Raw genomic sequence first — 14,994 nt, forward strand, 5'->3', positions numbered from 1 at the left:
TGGTGATGGTGGTTGGTGATAGTGATGATGGTGGTTGGTGATGGTGGTGGGTGGTGGTGGTGGGTGATGGTGGTGGGTGGTGGTGGTTGGTGATGGTGGTGGGTGGTGGTGGTGGGTGATGGTGGTGGGTGATGGTGGTGGGTGATGGTGGTGGGTGATGGTGGTGGGTGATGGTGGTGGGTGATGGTGGTGGATGATGGTGGTGGGTGATGGTGGTGGGTGATGGTGGTGGGTGATGGTGGTGGGTGATGGTGGTGGGTGATGGTGGTGGGTGATGGTGGTGGGTGATGGTGGTGGATGATGGTGGTGGGTGATGGTGGTGGGTGGTGGTGGTGGGTGATGGTGGTGGGTGATGGTGGTGGGTGATGGTGGTGGGTGATGGTGGTGGATGATGGTGGTGGGTGATGGTGGTGGGTGATGGTGGTGGGTGATGGTGGTGGGTGAAGGTCCCCAGAGCCAGTAGAGAAATATCACCACAATCACGATCCACACGCTCAACAAACCACCACTATATATATATTTATATATATATATATATATATATATATATATATATATATATATATATATATATATATATATATATATAAGCTATTTAAAGAGATAGTTTGTGAGGTCTCACCAACAGGTGTTGGTGAGAATGAGGCCCTGAGGTGTGGGTGTTGTTTAGGGGGTGTTGGGGGGCACGTGGGGGTAATGGGGGGGAAGGGCGTGGGGTAAAAAAAAGGAAACCTTCTACCCTTGAACGCACCCACGCCGCTACCACCATGACATCATGCTCTCATTACGTCATCGTTGCCCCGCTTACGTCATTAGTGTGACGTCACCTACACTGCCTCCTCTCCTCTCATTCCTCCTCCTCCTCCTCCCTTTTTCTCTGAACAATTCCCATTTATCAATAGAGAGAATGAGGACAGGGGGGGGGGGAATGAAGAGGGGAAACTGAAAAATAAAATAAAATATATTCCAAAATCTTCACAAAGATTTTTAAGATTTTGTTTAATATAAATTAGTGAATGTTGCCTCATATTTCCCTACCAAATCGATACACAACCCTTCCCACAATACGATTTCTCTCCATATTTTTGGTTTACCTGTTACTGTGGATACTTATATTAACCAATATTTATAAATTAGAATGTTTATCTGTTCGAGGTCAGACGCTTGGGACTAGTCTCATCCGTTTTTTAACAGGAATTGCTGTTGGGTGTGTGCCCGACATGGGTGGGTCGGAGAAGGCCTCAACGAAAAGAATGCCACATCTGAACATGTTTTGAAAACCAATATCTGAATTCACATTTCTTTATTAACACATTTAGGTACATGTGCATTTGTGCAGCTACCCTAGACTATATGAAGGGGAGTACAGTGTGTCAAAAAGATAGCTACGTGATGCTAAAATCACCATCACACAGGATGGTTAATCATACAGAGGCATGTGATAAGTAGTCTGCACTGGCAGACTCCGGATGCATTATAAGGATATCATCAACACAAGAGTGAATAAGGCAGCAGTGACACTAAAAGTCCCCATCTCACAGGATGGTTAGTCATACAGGGCCATGTGTTCAGTAGCCTGCACTGGCAAATTTTTGGGTGCATTATGAGGATATCCTCAAGAACACGAGAGTGAATAAAGTAATTGCAAAGCTCCAGGTACCTCATGCCAACGGGCCTGATTGGTCTAATAACTGGGCATTCGGTGATGTAGTGTGGGAGATCGTGCCGCAGTTCCTGCTCACAAAGTTTGCACCTGAAGGGCTCAGGGTGTTAGTCATTATTCAAACTAATGCTTGAATAATGCCATGGTTAGTCATACAGAGGCACGTGATAATATTGCCATGGTTAGTCATGGCATTGACTAATGCCACGAGTCCATAGACTTAGTCTATGGACTCATGGCTGAACATTTCACATCCACAGACTTCATGAAGGCGGAGCATTGGAGCAATGGGCCGACCTTAACACCCCCGATGACCCCTCACCGTGAATCCTGAAAGGTTTAATGGGGCTCCAAGCTTCTAGCCTTGAGGTTATCTTGAGATGATTTCGGGGCTTTAGTGTCCCCGCGGCCCAGTCCTCGACCAGGCCTCCACCCCCAGGAAGCAGCCCGTGACAGCTGACTAACACCCAGGTACCTCTTTTACTGCTAGGTAACAGGGGGCATAGGGTGAAAGAAACTCTGCCCATTGTTTCTCACCGGCGCCTGGGATCGAACCCAGGACCACAGGATCACAAGTCCAGCGTGCTGTCCGCTCGGCCGACCGGCTCCCCAACCACTTGCAGGAGAGTCGGAGGGGATTGAACGCCGACCTGGGTGAAGCGAGACCGTCGCTCTACCGTCCAGTCCAAGTGGTTGGACTACAGAATACTGAGAGTAGAGTGGTTACCTACGCCCTCCCTATCTTACAATGACGCCCGCACACACACACACACGCACACCCACACACACACACACACACACACACACACACACACACACACACACACACACACACACACACACCCACACACACACACACACACACACACACACACACACACACACACACACACACACGTGTTTAAGAACAGCCATGCCCTTATATACTTAACCCTGTTATCATGCAACACATATCCACGACATTCGGGACATCAACGCCCACGATGGTGAAGGGGTGAAAGGATAGAGAAGGGGGAGGGGGGGGGGCAAGAGAGGGGAAAATGGTGGGGGAGAAAGGAAGAGGCTGGGAGGGGAGGAGACGGATGGACAGAGAAGTCGGGAAAGAGAGGTGAGAAAGGTGAGAGGGGGGGGACGAGAGGGGGGGTGCCAGAGAAGAGGAGATGGGGAAGGAGACCCGGGCACAGCCGGGTACCCCCCATTTAGTATAGCATAAAAATAAATAAATATATATATATATATATATATATATATATATATATATATATATATATATATATATATATATATATATATATATATATATATATATATATATATATTGATTAAAAAGGGAGGAGGGTGAGGCTTCGGTGTATATAAGGGACACACACACTAGTGTAGGCGTGATGTAAGGAGGCCTGGATCCTGCCGGGAAAAGTGTCCTTGAAACGTGTCCAGGAAATGTGTCCTGGAAACGTGATGATACACGCTGTACGTCGCAGGTAAACCGGTCCGGGTACACGCTCCGGGTACACGCTCCGTCCGTGCCTGCCCCCTCGCTCCTGGGGCTGGCGTTCCCGAGTCGCCGCTCCGGCTGGGGCTAATATGCACCCGCCGCCGCTCTTAACAAATAATATAATAATTAAATAGTATACCACCCCCCCCCCCCACCCCCACATTGTCAGTGTGGTGAGGAGTGTGCGCAAAAGAGGCTGACGTTCCAATTGAGCAGTACCTGAGGAGTACCTGAGCAGTAGTACTGAGCAGTACTTTGCTTGCTTGCTTGCTTGAGTACCAGGACGTCACTTATGCGGTACCTCACTGTCTTTCAGTGATGTGAGAGTTAAATAAATTAGTCTTCCCTTGTAACTCAAACCTTTCAGTTCTGGGACCTGTCAGGTGTCAAACTTTTGGATTTTCTCCAATTTTGTTTAGATTTTTTGACAAAATTAAGACTCCAAACGGACGCCGCATATTCCAGGATTCGTCTGGCATATGTGAAATATAAAGTCCCAAATTATTCCTTTTCAGATTTCTTGTGTTGGTGACATAAACAAACGCCGCTGATGGTATTCGTTTAATGTGTGCTTCAGGTGACACGTTCGCCGTGATATCAACCCTCAGATCCGTCTGTGTGATTCTTGAAAGTGTTCCTCTCCTATTTGGTACCTTGTGTCCGATCTCCTTACATCAGCATCAAGTTTCCTTACTTTGCACTTGCTCGAGTTAAACTCTAGCTGCCACTTGTTGGCCCATTATTCCTCCGAATTTATCCTTCTCCTATTAACCCCCTGTGGGTCATCAACTGCTGACATCTCGCCACTCTGAGGGGACCACTCCACTGGGAGGGAGCCGGTCGGCCGAGCGGACAGCACACTGGATTTATGATCCTGGGGTCCCGGGTTCGATCCCGGACGTCGGCGAGAAACAATGGGCAGAGTTTCTTTCATCCTATGCCCCTGTTACCGAGCAGTAAAATAGGTCCCTGGGTGTTAGTCAGCTGTCACGGGCTGCTTCATAGGGGGTGAAGGCCTGGTCAAGGACCGGGCCGCGGGGACACTAAAGCCCCGAAATCATCTCAAGATAACTCTGGCATCCCTTCTCTCACTGTGACTCCTCCCCCCCTCTCCCTCTGTCTTCTGTTGCTTAGGTACTCCCTCGTCCACCAGAGCACCTTCCCTGTCCCTCCTGTCTGCTTCTCCAACTTGTCCACTCGCTACAAGTGTCTACACCTCTGCGTGACTCCGCTGCTACGGTCACGTGACATATGCACAGGAAAAGGGTGCAAAAATCTCTCCTGTTTTACAAATGTGGAAATGGACGACAATATTTATAAAACTGGGACGAAACCTCGGGCCAGCTGCCACACACACACACGCACACACGCACGCACACACACGAACGCACACACACACACACAGGTGAAAATGTAGAACCCAAATGAGCCACAGAGACATTGGAAGTAGATGTTTCAGTGTCAGAGTAGTTAACAAATAGAATACATTAGGCAGTAATGTGGTGGAGGCTGACTCCATACACAGTTTCAAGTGTAGATATGATAGAGCCCAGTAGGCTCAGGAACCTGTACATCAGTTGATTGACAGTTGAGAGGCGGGACCAAAGAGCCAGAGCTCAGCCCCCGCAAGCAGAACTAGGTGACTACACACACACGCACACAAGACCACAACAGCGTGAGGAAACCCAACGTCGCAACTGTGAACAAGTGGAATTGCAATTACTCTGAACATAATGAGACCACCTTTCTCCCTTGACCAACCACACCAACTATGCTAGAGTCGCACCACCACAGTCTGGATCATCCTAGGGGTCGATACACGGCCTCCTAAGACACATACACACACACACACACCAGGGTCTCGTCACAGTACTGATCACTTTAGGCTCGTGTATAGGGCCATGCCAACCACTGCAGCTGTTATCTATCCAGCCTTTATGAGTCCACCCGACAATTCACTATTTGTAAACACACCAAAGTTAGTCAAGGTTGTCGTCACGCCAGTGCCTGAAAGCTTGCCCAAAACGTGGTTAGAAATGTCTCTCTGACATCCCACATCAACCATATTATCACATCACATCAATCCTATTATCAGCCCGTATCAATCCCCCAATTATTAGCCCGTATCAACCCTCTATTATCACCCCCACATCAATCCTATTACCCTCCAATATCATCCCTATTACCGCCTAATGTCAATCCAATTATCACACATCAACCTTATTTACACTCCACGTCAACCCCTTCATACTGCCCCCACATCAACCGAAATAATGTCCCATATCAACCCAATTATGACCCCCAATAGGGTTGATATGGGGGGGGGGGTTGCACAATTAACAGCTCAAATATACCCACAAGCATGTGCATTACAACGTAGAGCAAAAAAATCAACCAAATTACAGCAAAACCTAATGAAAAAACACAATGATTTTACCTCAACCCACATTCATGACCCCCTGAATCCCCTACACACACACACACACACACACACACACACACACACACACACACACACACACACACACACACACACACACACACACGATTTCTGGACAACCTTTGACCTTCGAGGGAGAAGGTGTTGGAGTCAGCGTGGGTACCTGTGTGAGTGGGTACATGGTAGTGCTGCCCCGCCCCTCACCCTCCCCCCCCCCCCTGACATTCTGTGCTCCTTACTGTACTACACTCCTTATTATTGGCACTTGAGTGTGTGCTTCTCAGACCAGCCTTCATAACTCAAGACTGATGAGTCGTGCAGCATTTGCAGTGAGAGTGAGACGGCTGGCAAATAAGAAATTATATATATATATATATATATATATATATATATATATATATATATATATATATATATATATATATATATATATATATATATATATATATATATTTTTTTTTTTTTTTTTTTTGAAGCGACTAGTTTAGTTAACCTAACGTAACCTAACCTAACCTAATTAACAAAACCTAACCTATTTAAATAACGTGGCCTAATTAACCAAACGTAAGTTAATTTACCTCACATAACCTTAAATAACTTAACGTTACCCAATGGCAATTAATTAACCTAACCTACACTAAATAACCTAATTAACTTAATGTAACTTAATTAACCCAATATAACATTATTAACTTAACGTAAAATAATGTAGCCTAAATCACCTAGCACTCTAATTAACTTAACTTCATGTAATTAACTTAACGTAACCTTATGTTTTCTGTAAGTTATAAAAGAACAAAGTTGTGAGGTGTTCCGGGTTCTGCTGCTAGGATCATTGATAAATATCTACCCTAATACTTACACAAATACATCGCACACCTGTATGCGATGTATTTGAGAAAGAGAGAGAGAGAGAGAGAGAGAGAGAGAGAGAGAGAGAGAGAGAGAGAGAGAGAGAGAGAGAGAGAGAGAGAGAGAGAGAGAGAGAGAGAGAGCTTTGTAGTCTCTCTCGTTGAGTGAGTGAGAGAGAGAGAGAGAGAGAGAGAGAGAGAGAGAGAGAGAGAGAGAGAGAGAGAGAGAGAGAGAGAGAGAGAGAGAGAGAGAGAGAGAGAGAGCGAGGCGAGATCACAGGCTGGGGACGTAAAGTGTGTTCTCTCTCCAATTACCTCAGCTATAATTACCCAACCATCATGAACACGGCTCTAAAAGTCTTAACCGGAATAAACTGCTCCCCCTTCCCCTCCCCCCCCCCCACTCCAAGTGCCTCTACTTAACCACCGTGAACGGAAGGGTTGAGGGTATAGAGTGGAGGGTGGGGGGGGGGGAAGGATGTGAAAGGTAAGGAAGGGAGTGAAGGGTAAGGAAGGTGGTGAGTGGTAAGCATTACGATAATAAAGGGTTGGGAAGGAGGTAAATCAGAGGACACGTGATGAAGGAGAAGGATGGTGGAGGAACGGTAATGTAGTGAGAGGGAATGTTATAGTGAAAGGTACAGAAATAAATGAAGGAAGGTAGTGATGATGATAAGAAGGTTCAAGATGGTGGACCTAGTATAGCGCCTAGGTGGTGAGAATGGTTATAGTGATGAATACAGATATGTATTAAAGATGATTACAGAGATCAGGACGGTGGTGTGGCGTTTAGCTGGTTAGTGTGTCGAATGTTGCTTGTCGAGAGAGAGAGAAGACGGTTACAGGGATGATAGTTTGGAGTAGTCAATAAGTATACATATTACCCTACACACTATCTGGACCTATTAATAATTTTACACAACGTTTCGCACCTACAAAGTTCATTCTCATGTGAGGAGTGAGGAGTGCCTATTCACTCCTCACTTGAGAATGAACCGTGTAGGTTCGAAACATTGCGTAAAAATTATAACAAGTACAATACATTATACAGTTATTAGTTGTTATTGTGACTCATCGTCTGCAGTGATCTCTTTCTAACACATTCAATAACATATATCTTATATAAAAAAATATATACAAATATCTTTAAAATCTAAGGTCAAATTCTCCGTCATTTAAGAAGCCAGACGTCTGAACACACCCGACTGTCTCAACCCCTGAGCGAGACCTCGCCTGTCCAAGCAAACAATCGCTGATATGGCCTTATCGTCACATGGAAACCACGTGACTTTTCCACTATCTGGGGAACGACCGTTTATCTTCACCACTCACCCCATCTTCCCATACGACTCACTGGCGCTTTCATACATACATATATACCTTAAATACACACACATATTGCTTTAAAAATAAAAAGAATACAAATAACATAATCGTGTACCCAATAATCTAATACAAACACACAAACACATGTTGTATATGTATGTGTATGTATGTGTATGTGTGTGTATATATATATATATATATATATATATATATATATATATATATATATATATATATATATATATATATATAACTGAAAACTCACACCCCAGAAGTGTGAGTTTTCAGTTGCATATTGTCCTGGGGACCATTCAGGCTTGTTCGCATTTGTGTTCCTCACGTGTGCCCCAAAGAATGAGGTGATTTGGTAAAATGCTATGCCCAAGATTACTATCCGAGTGCCGGCGGTGGGGTGGTTCAAATAGCCTCGGCTATCACCTCATTTTGTCCGGTCGTGATGGTCAAGTGGATTAAGGCATCTTGTACATACCAGTTGCGTTGCTCCTGGGAGTATGGGTTCGAGTCACTTCTGGGGTGTGAGTTTTCAGTTGCATATTGTCCTGGGGACCATTCAGGCTTGTTCGCATATATATATATATATATATATATATATATATATATATATATATATATATATATATATATATATATATATATATATATATATAATTAGTTATATCCACTGTTGCAGAGGTGGATACAACTAAATGCAGAACTAAATAGTTGAACTATTTATTGCTAAAATGTATAACAACTTCTGAAGAGTTGTCCGATTTATTTATTTATTTCAAATGAAGCTCAAAATGTTGCTAAAAATCTATGTTTTTTTGTGGATTTAAAAAAAAAATATATAACAAATATTAAAAAAAAAACAGATATACTTCTTAACGATAAACCGACATGTACTTATTCAAAGCCTTTCAATTACCCAATGCTTTTAACACCTACCGAATGCCATCAAATGAAGGCGATTTAGGTACAGCAAATTAATTAGAAGAACGGGGTTATTAGAACACGCTGCTGGTGCTGGTGGTGGTACTACCCGATGGTCCAAGGCTGACCACGGCATCAGGTAACCGCTTGGGGTCGGGTTTTTACACCTTCAATGATCACGAACTTCAACTTTGGCTCCTAAACCATTACTGACTCGCCACTTCCAGCACACACACACACACCCTGACTGATCGCCACCTCCCTCAGCACACAGTTAGACGTCAAGTGCGCTCTTGGAATAACACTCGTGGGCTTCCAATCACCTGGACTGGTCTCTGGACATCGAAGTCGTCTCTTCTTGCAGTTCGGTGTTCGAGCCTCGATGGCCCATGTGGTTGGGGGTACCATTCCTTCCCTTTGTCCTATCTTAGATTCTTTTACTCGTATCCCTTCTAAGTGCTTTAGTCATACTGGCTTAGCACTTCCTTCTCCTAATTATTATTATTATTTTATCTTGTTGGTATACTCAGAACTTTCCATTTTCGTACCTTATCTTAAGCCTTATCCTTACTAGTTCTCCCTAGTATGAGGAAACACTGAGACGGTTTAATGGGATCGAACATGCGTCCATAGACTCATAGTATGTTGAGTTGGTATTCTTTTGTATGGCTATACAAAATGTAACCCTCCTTCAAGCTTAGGAGGAAGACAGCTTTCCTCCAAGTTTAGAGGCAAGACAACTTTCTTCCGACTTCAGGAGCAAGACAATTTTTCTCCAGGATTCTTGCAAGGTGCAAGGCAACTTTTCTCCAAGCTTAAGAGGCAAGACAAAGTTCCTTGAAGCTTAGAAGCAAGACAACTCTCCTTCATGCTTAATGGAAAGACATGACAGCCTGACCGTATGGGAGAGGTGTTATAATTTGATCCACAAATAAACGGGCCCTAGTTCGAATTCCTCTTCGTCTTATTACAGAATATAAGATACACGCAGACAGAAAAAACTAATATACGTTTGTATTCCCTTAGTTATGGCTGCTGGGGTGTTGAGCTTCAACTCTCGGTCCCCACTTCTCAACCATGAATAGCTTGACACGAAAACCCAATTCTCCGGGTTGTGTCATGAGTTGTTGAACCCGTGTAAGGAATATGCTCCCACTTCTTAACATTCTACATGGTTACACCTCCGCGCTTCTCCATCGCTGAAGATCTTTCTGGTGTTTATGTGACTCATTTGGGGACGTAGTTCCACCCGTGTCCCCTCTAGTTGTAATGTTGTTTTAGATTTAGCTACTCAGAACGAAATGTCCATGTAGCACGGGCTATGGTGAGCCCGTTACCCTCTAGTTGTATCGCCACCTGCTATATACACTGACTCCCTCTCCCACTATTGGCTCAGTTACGAGACCTATTGTCTTATGTATGACCCTCTGTCCTGCGTGACAGTGAATACCAGCATTATCCTCACTTTAATAAGACTATCAAAATCCTCAGATTAGGCAAAATTGTATTTAATTTTGTCAATAAAGATGTTAATAATAATAAGTTACGACTTGATCTGGGTCCAGGACGGACTGCAACCTCCTCCTCCTCCTCCTCACTTTCATGCCATGATATATGTGCATGGCTTATGAGTTTTCAGCGATAACAGCTTGATGGTTAAATGCAACCTCAGAATACTGAGAAAAAAAAATTGTACCACTTATGGGCTATTCATGCCCGTGCCACCTCTTGGGTGGCTTAATCTTCATCAATCATCCATCGAGTTTTCAGCCATATTGCTGTGACATTCCCTCCAGTACCCATTCCCCCCATTACATCAATATCTGGCAGTTTCTCACGCAGCTGTCAGCGTAAGACAAGCTGACAGCTGCCCCCACGCTCATCCACTATCTGACACGCCTCGCCCGTGCCAGGTCCTCTCCCATCGTCTGGGAGAGGACCCGGAGCCATTGTCGAAGACGACATTGAATCAATCAACGATTGACCAGATACCCCGCCCTTAATAACACACGTTACCAAACAGGCAATTCCGACGATGACGTTTCGTAGAATAAAAAACGTCATTTTGTAAATGTTGAAATGATACAAAATTTTATATAGACTTAAAGAAGTGTCGTTACCTCACCGAACAGCTCTAACTGATACGTAATGCCGCATGTTCTATTGTTATACGCTGTAATGGGATGGAGAGAGAGAGAGAGAGAGAGAGAGAGAGAGAGAGAGAGAGAGAGAGAGAGAGAGAGAGAGAGAGAGAGAGAGAGAGAGAGAGAGAGAGAGAGAGGGAGAGAAAGAGAGAGAGAGAGAGAGAGAGAGAGAGAGAGAGAGAGAGAGAGAGAGAGAGAGAGAGAGAGAGAATATGGGAAACTAAGATAACCTAAGACCTTGCGGTTTATATCAAGGTTACTTGTTATGAAATCTAAACTACTGTCCTTGATATTGACACAACTCTTACTTGGAGAAGTAAGGTCATGATACAAATGCAACAGATAATGAGAGAGAGAGAGATAACCGCACGAACACACAAGAACACACACGGTATGATATTACTAAATAGGTGAGTACACACACACACACACACACACACACACACACACACACACACACACACACACACACACACACACACACACACACACACACGCCACACACACACACACACACACACACACACACACACACACACACACACACACACACACACACACACACACACACACACACACACACACACACACACACACACACACACACCACACACACACACACACACACACACACACACACACACACACACACACACCATATCTAGTCAAACATAAGACTAAACTGGAAAAGGTTCAAAGGTTTGCCACCAGACTAGTACCCAAACTGAGGGGTATGAGCTACGAGGAAAGACTACAGGAATTAATAGATTAATAGAATAGAATTAATCGAATTAATAGAGGAATTAATAGAGCGGTATTAATAGAATTCTATGATAAAGTAACAAGAATAAGGCAGGACAGAGAAGGCTGGGCAGACTGCATATTTCTTGGCTGCCAAAAGGCCATTGATACAGTACCGCACATGAGACTGCTATACAAACTTGAGGGGCAGGCAGGAGTAAGCGGAAAGGCCCTAGCATGGGTAAGGAACTACCTAACAGGAAGGAGCCAGAGGGTAATGGTAAGGGGCGAGAAGTCGGACTGGCGAACAGTAACGAGTGGAGTACCTCAAGGATCGGTGCTGGGACCAATCCTCTTTCTAATTTACGTAAATGATATGTTTACAGGAGTGGAATCCTACATGTCAATGTTCGCGGATGACGCAAAATTAATGAGAAGAGTTGTGACAGATGAGGATTCTTGGATCCTCCAAGAGGACCTGGACAGGTTGCAGAGATGGTCAGAGAAATGGCTACTGGAGTTCCACACGAGTAAATGTAAAGTTATAGAAATGGGATCAGGTGATAGGCGACCAAACGGACAGTACACAATGAAGGGGAACTGCCTACCTGTAACGATTCGAGAAAGAGACCTGGGAGGGGATGTAACACCTAATCTATCTCCTGAGGCACATATAAATAGGATAACGACAACAGCGTACTCTACACTGGCGAAAATTAGAACTTCATTCAGAAACCTAAGTGAGGAGGCTTTTACGGCGCTTTACACTGCCTACGTGAGACCCGTCTTAGAGTATGCCGCGTCATCATGGAGCCCCTACCTGAAGAAACACATAAGGAAACTGGAGAAGGTTCAGAGGTTTGCGACAAGGCTTGTCCCAGAGTTACGAGTGATGGGATATGAAGAGCGTCTGAAGGAACTGAACCTTACGACACTAGAGAAAAGAAGGGAGTGAGGGGATATGATAGGGACATATAAAATACTCAGGGGAATTGACAAAATTGACAAAGTGGAAATATATGAAATGTTCACACGTAATATTAACAGAACGAGGGGACATGGGTGGAAACTGGAAACTCAGATGAGTCACAGAGATGTTAGGAAGTTTTCTTTTAGCGTGAGAGTAGTGGAAAAATGGAATGCACTTGGGGAACAGGTTGTGGAAGCAAACTCTATTCATAATTTTAAAATAAGGTATGATAGGGAAATGGGACAGGAGTCACTGGTGTAAACAACCGATGGCTGGAAAGGCGGGATCCAAGAATCAATGCTCGATCCTGCAAGCACAAATAGGTGAGTACACACAATCGTTCAGGACCCTGCATACCACTTATGTCAAACCAATCCTGGAATTTGCAGCTCCTGCCTGGAGTTAATATCTAGTTAAACACAAGACAAAGTTAGAGAAGATTCAGCGATATGCACCAGATTTGTCCCGGAACTGAAGAGGCATGAGCTACGAGGAAAGGCTGAAGGAGCTGAACCTCACGTCCCTGGAAAACAGAAGAGAAAGGGGAGACATGATAACCACCTAGAAAATTCTCAGGGGAATTGACAGGGTGAACAAAGACAAACTGTTCAGCACGGGTGGAACACGAACAAGGGGACACAGGTGGAAACTTAGTACCCAAATGAGCCACAGAGACATTAGAAAGAATTTTTTCAGTGTCAGAACAGTTAGTAAATGGAATGCACTAGGCAGTGATGTGGTGGAGGCTGACTCCATACACAGTTTCAAATGTAGATATGATAGAGCCCAGTAGGCTCAGGCATCTGTACACCAGTTGATTGACAGTTGAGAGGCGGGACCAAAGAGGCAAAGCCCAACCCCCGCACGCACAACTAGGTGAGTACACACACACACACACACGCACACACACACACACACACACACACACACTCAAGAACCACATCAATAAACTGGAAAAGGTGCAACATGCTACAAAATGGCTTAAAGAACTGAAAAACAAGAGTTACGAGGAGAGGTGTTAAACATGCCAGGGCTAAAAGATAGAAGAAAAAGATATGATCATGATATGATCACCACTTACAAAACAATAAAATAAATCAACCAAATTGACAAAGAGGAATTCCTTAAACCAGTAACTTCACGAACAAGAGGATGCAGATTCAAGCTAAGGAAACAAAGGTGCCGAAAAAAATATTAGAAAGTTTTCTTTTGCAAACAGAGTGGTAGACGGTTGGAACACGTTAAGTGAGAAGGTGGTGGTGGAGGCCAAAACCGTCAGTACTGTTAAAGCGTTATACGACAAAGAGTGCTGGGAAGACGGGACACCACGAGCGTAGCTCTCATCTCGTAACTACACTTAGGTGAACAAATTGTTACACTTAGGTAATTACACTTAGGTAATTACACACACGAAGAGAAAGGCTAGACTACGATGCACACACCCAAATGGGAACCAGAGGCAGTTCCTCCCCCGAGTAGTGTGACAACACTAGCGCCACCCCCTCTGGCAACCCCCTCTCGGCGCCACCCCCTGGCACCCCCCCCCCGTTCTCTCGATCTGCCACTCCGTAAAAAATGCAACTGTTTTGCCTGACTAGAAACCAAGCAACCCGTCTCAACTGTCGAGGCCAATGTATAGAAAACGTTAATATTATAGTGCAATAAATTTGACTAATACGCTCAATTTTTAACGGATTAGTCAATTCCGTAAAAAAAAAAAAATACAACATTTTAGGTGAGTGGAAAAAGGGGTTTTTCAATTATACCACCAGCGCCCCGTGCACCGCGCTAACAACAACAACCCAGTTAACACGAACAAGTATCTATTTCAACATTGTACCCAGGCGCCTGAACATGGGGTTCAAGTCTAATAATAATAATAATAATAACAAAAAAGGTTACTAGCCTCGTCAGTCCGGGGGAGATAATATGTCAGTCATCGTCCATGTTCTTGCCGGAGTGTGTCATGCATATGTTCATGTGTAACACATGAGAACAAGTGCAACACAAACACACATATAAGTGACAGTAACAATATATATATATATATATATATATATATATATATATATATATATATATATATATATATATATATATATATATATATATATATATATATATGTGTGTGTGTGTGTGACCGAAAAAGTAAGATTAATAATTCTAACAAGAATTTTCTCAATATTTCTTATGTTTCTTTTCACTGTCGATGGTAATTGTAAAATCAATTCTCCAAAATTCATTTTTATTTCTAGTCTAAAGTTTTATATATATATATATATATATATATATATATATATATATATATATATATATATATATATAATCTTTGGACAACACCCACCAGTGGGACTCGAACCCAGAAAGCACAACTACCTTCCAGTAGCTGGCATAACTAGTATGCTTTAACCCACTACGCCATCAGACCTTA

General features: G+C 43.8%; 2 protein-coding genes across 3 annotated transcripts in view; both read right to left on the reverse strand.

Annotated features, from left to right (window-relative positions):
* Positions 1-9,116, reverse strand: part of LOC138364365 (golgin subfamily A member 6-like protein 4) — a 22,383-nt gene extending 13,267 nt beyond the window's left edge. The window contains exon 1 of the mRNA XM_069323976.1: positions 8,951-9,116. Within this exon, the coding sequence (XP_069180077.1) occupies positions 8,951-9,116 (166 nt within the window). The remainder of the gene's footprint in view (positions 1-8,950) is intronic.
* The window catches only part of Mef2 (myocyte enhancer factor 2), a 653,808-nt gene that overhangs the window by 565,574 nt on the left and 73,240 nt on the right, over positions 1-14,994 (reverse strand). The gene's annotated exons all lie outside the window — the stretch shown is intronic.

The sequence above is a fragment of the Procambarus clarkii genome, chromosome 13 (genome assembly GCF_040958095.1).
Source record: "Procambarus clarkii isolate CNS0578487 chromosome 13, FALCON_Pclarkii_2.0, whole genome shotgun sequence".
In the NCBI taxonomy this organism is placed as follows: Eukaryota; Metazoa; Arthropoda; class Malacostraca; order Decapoda; family Cambaridae; genus Procambarus; species Procambarus clarkii.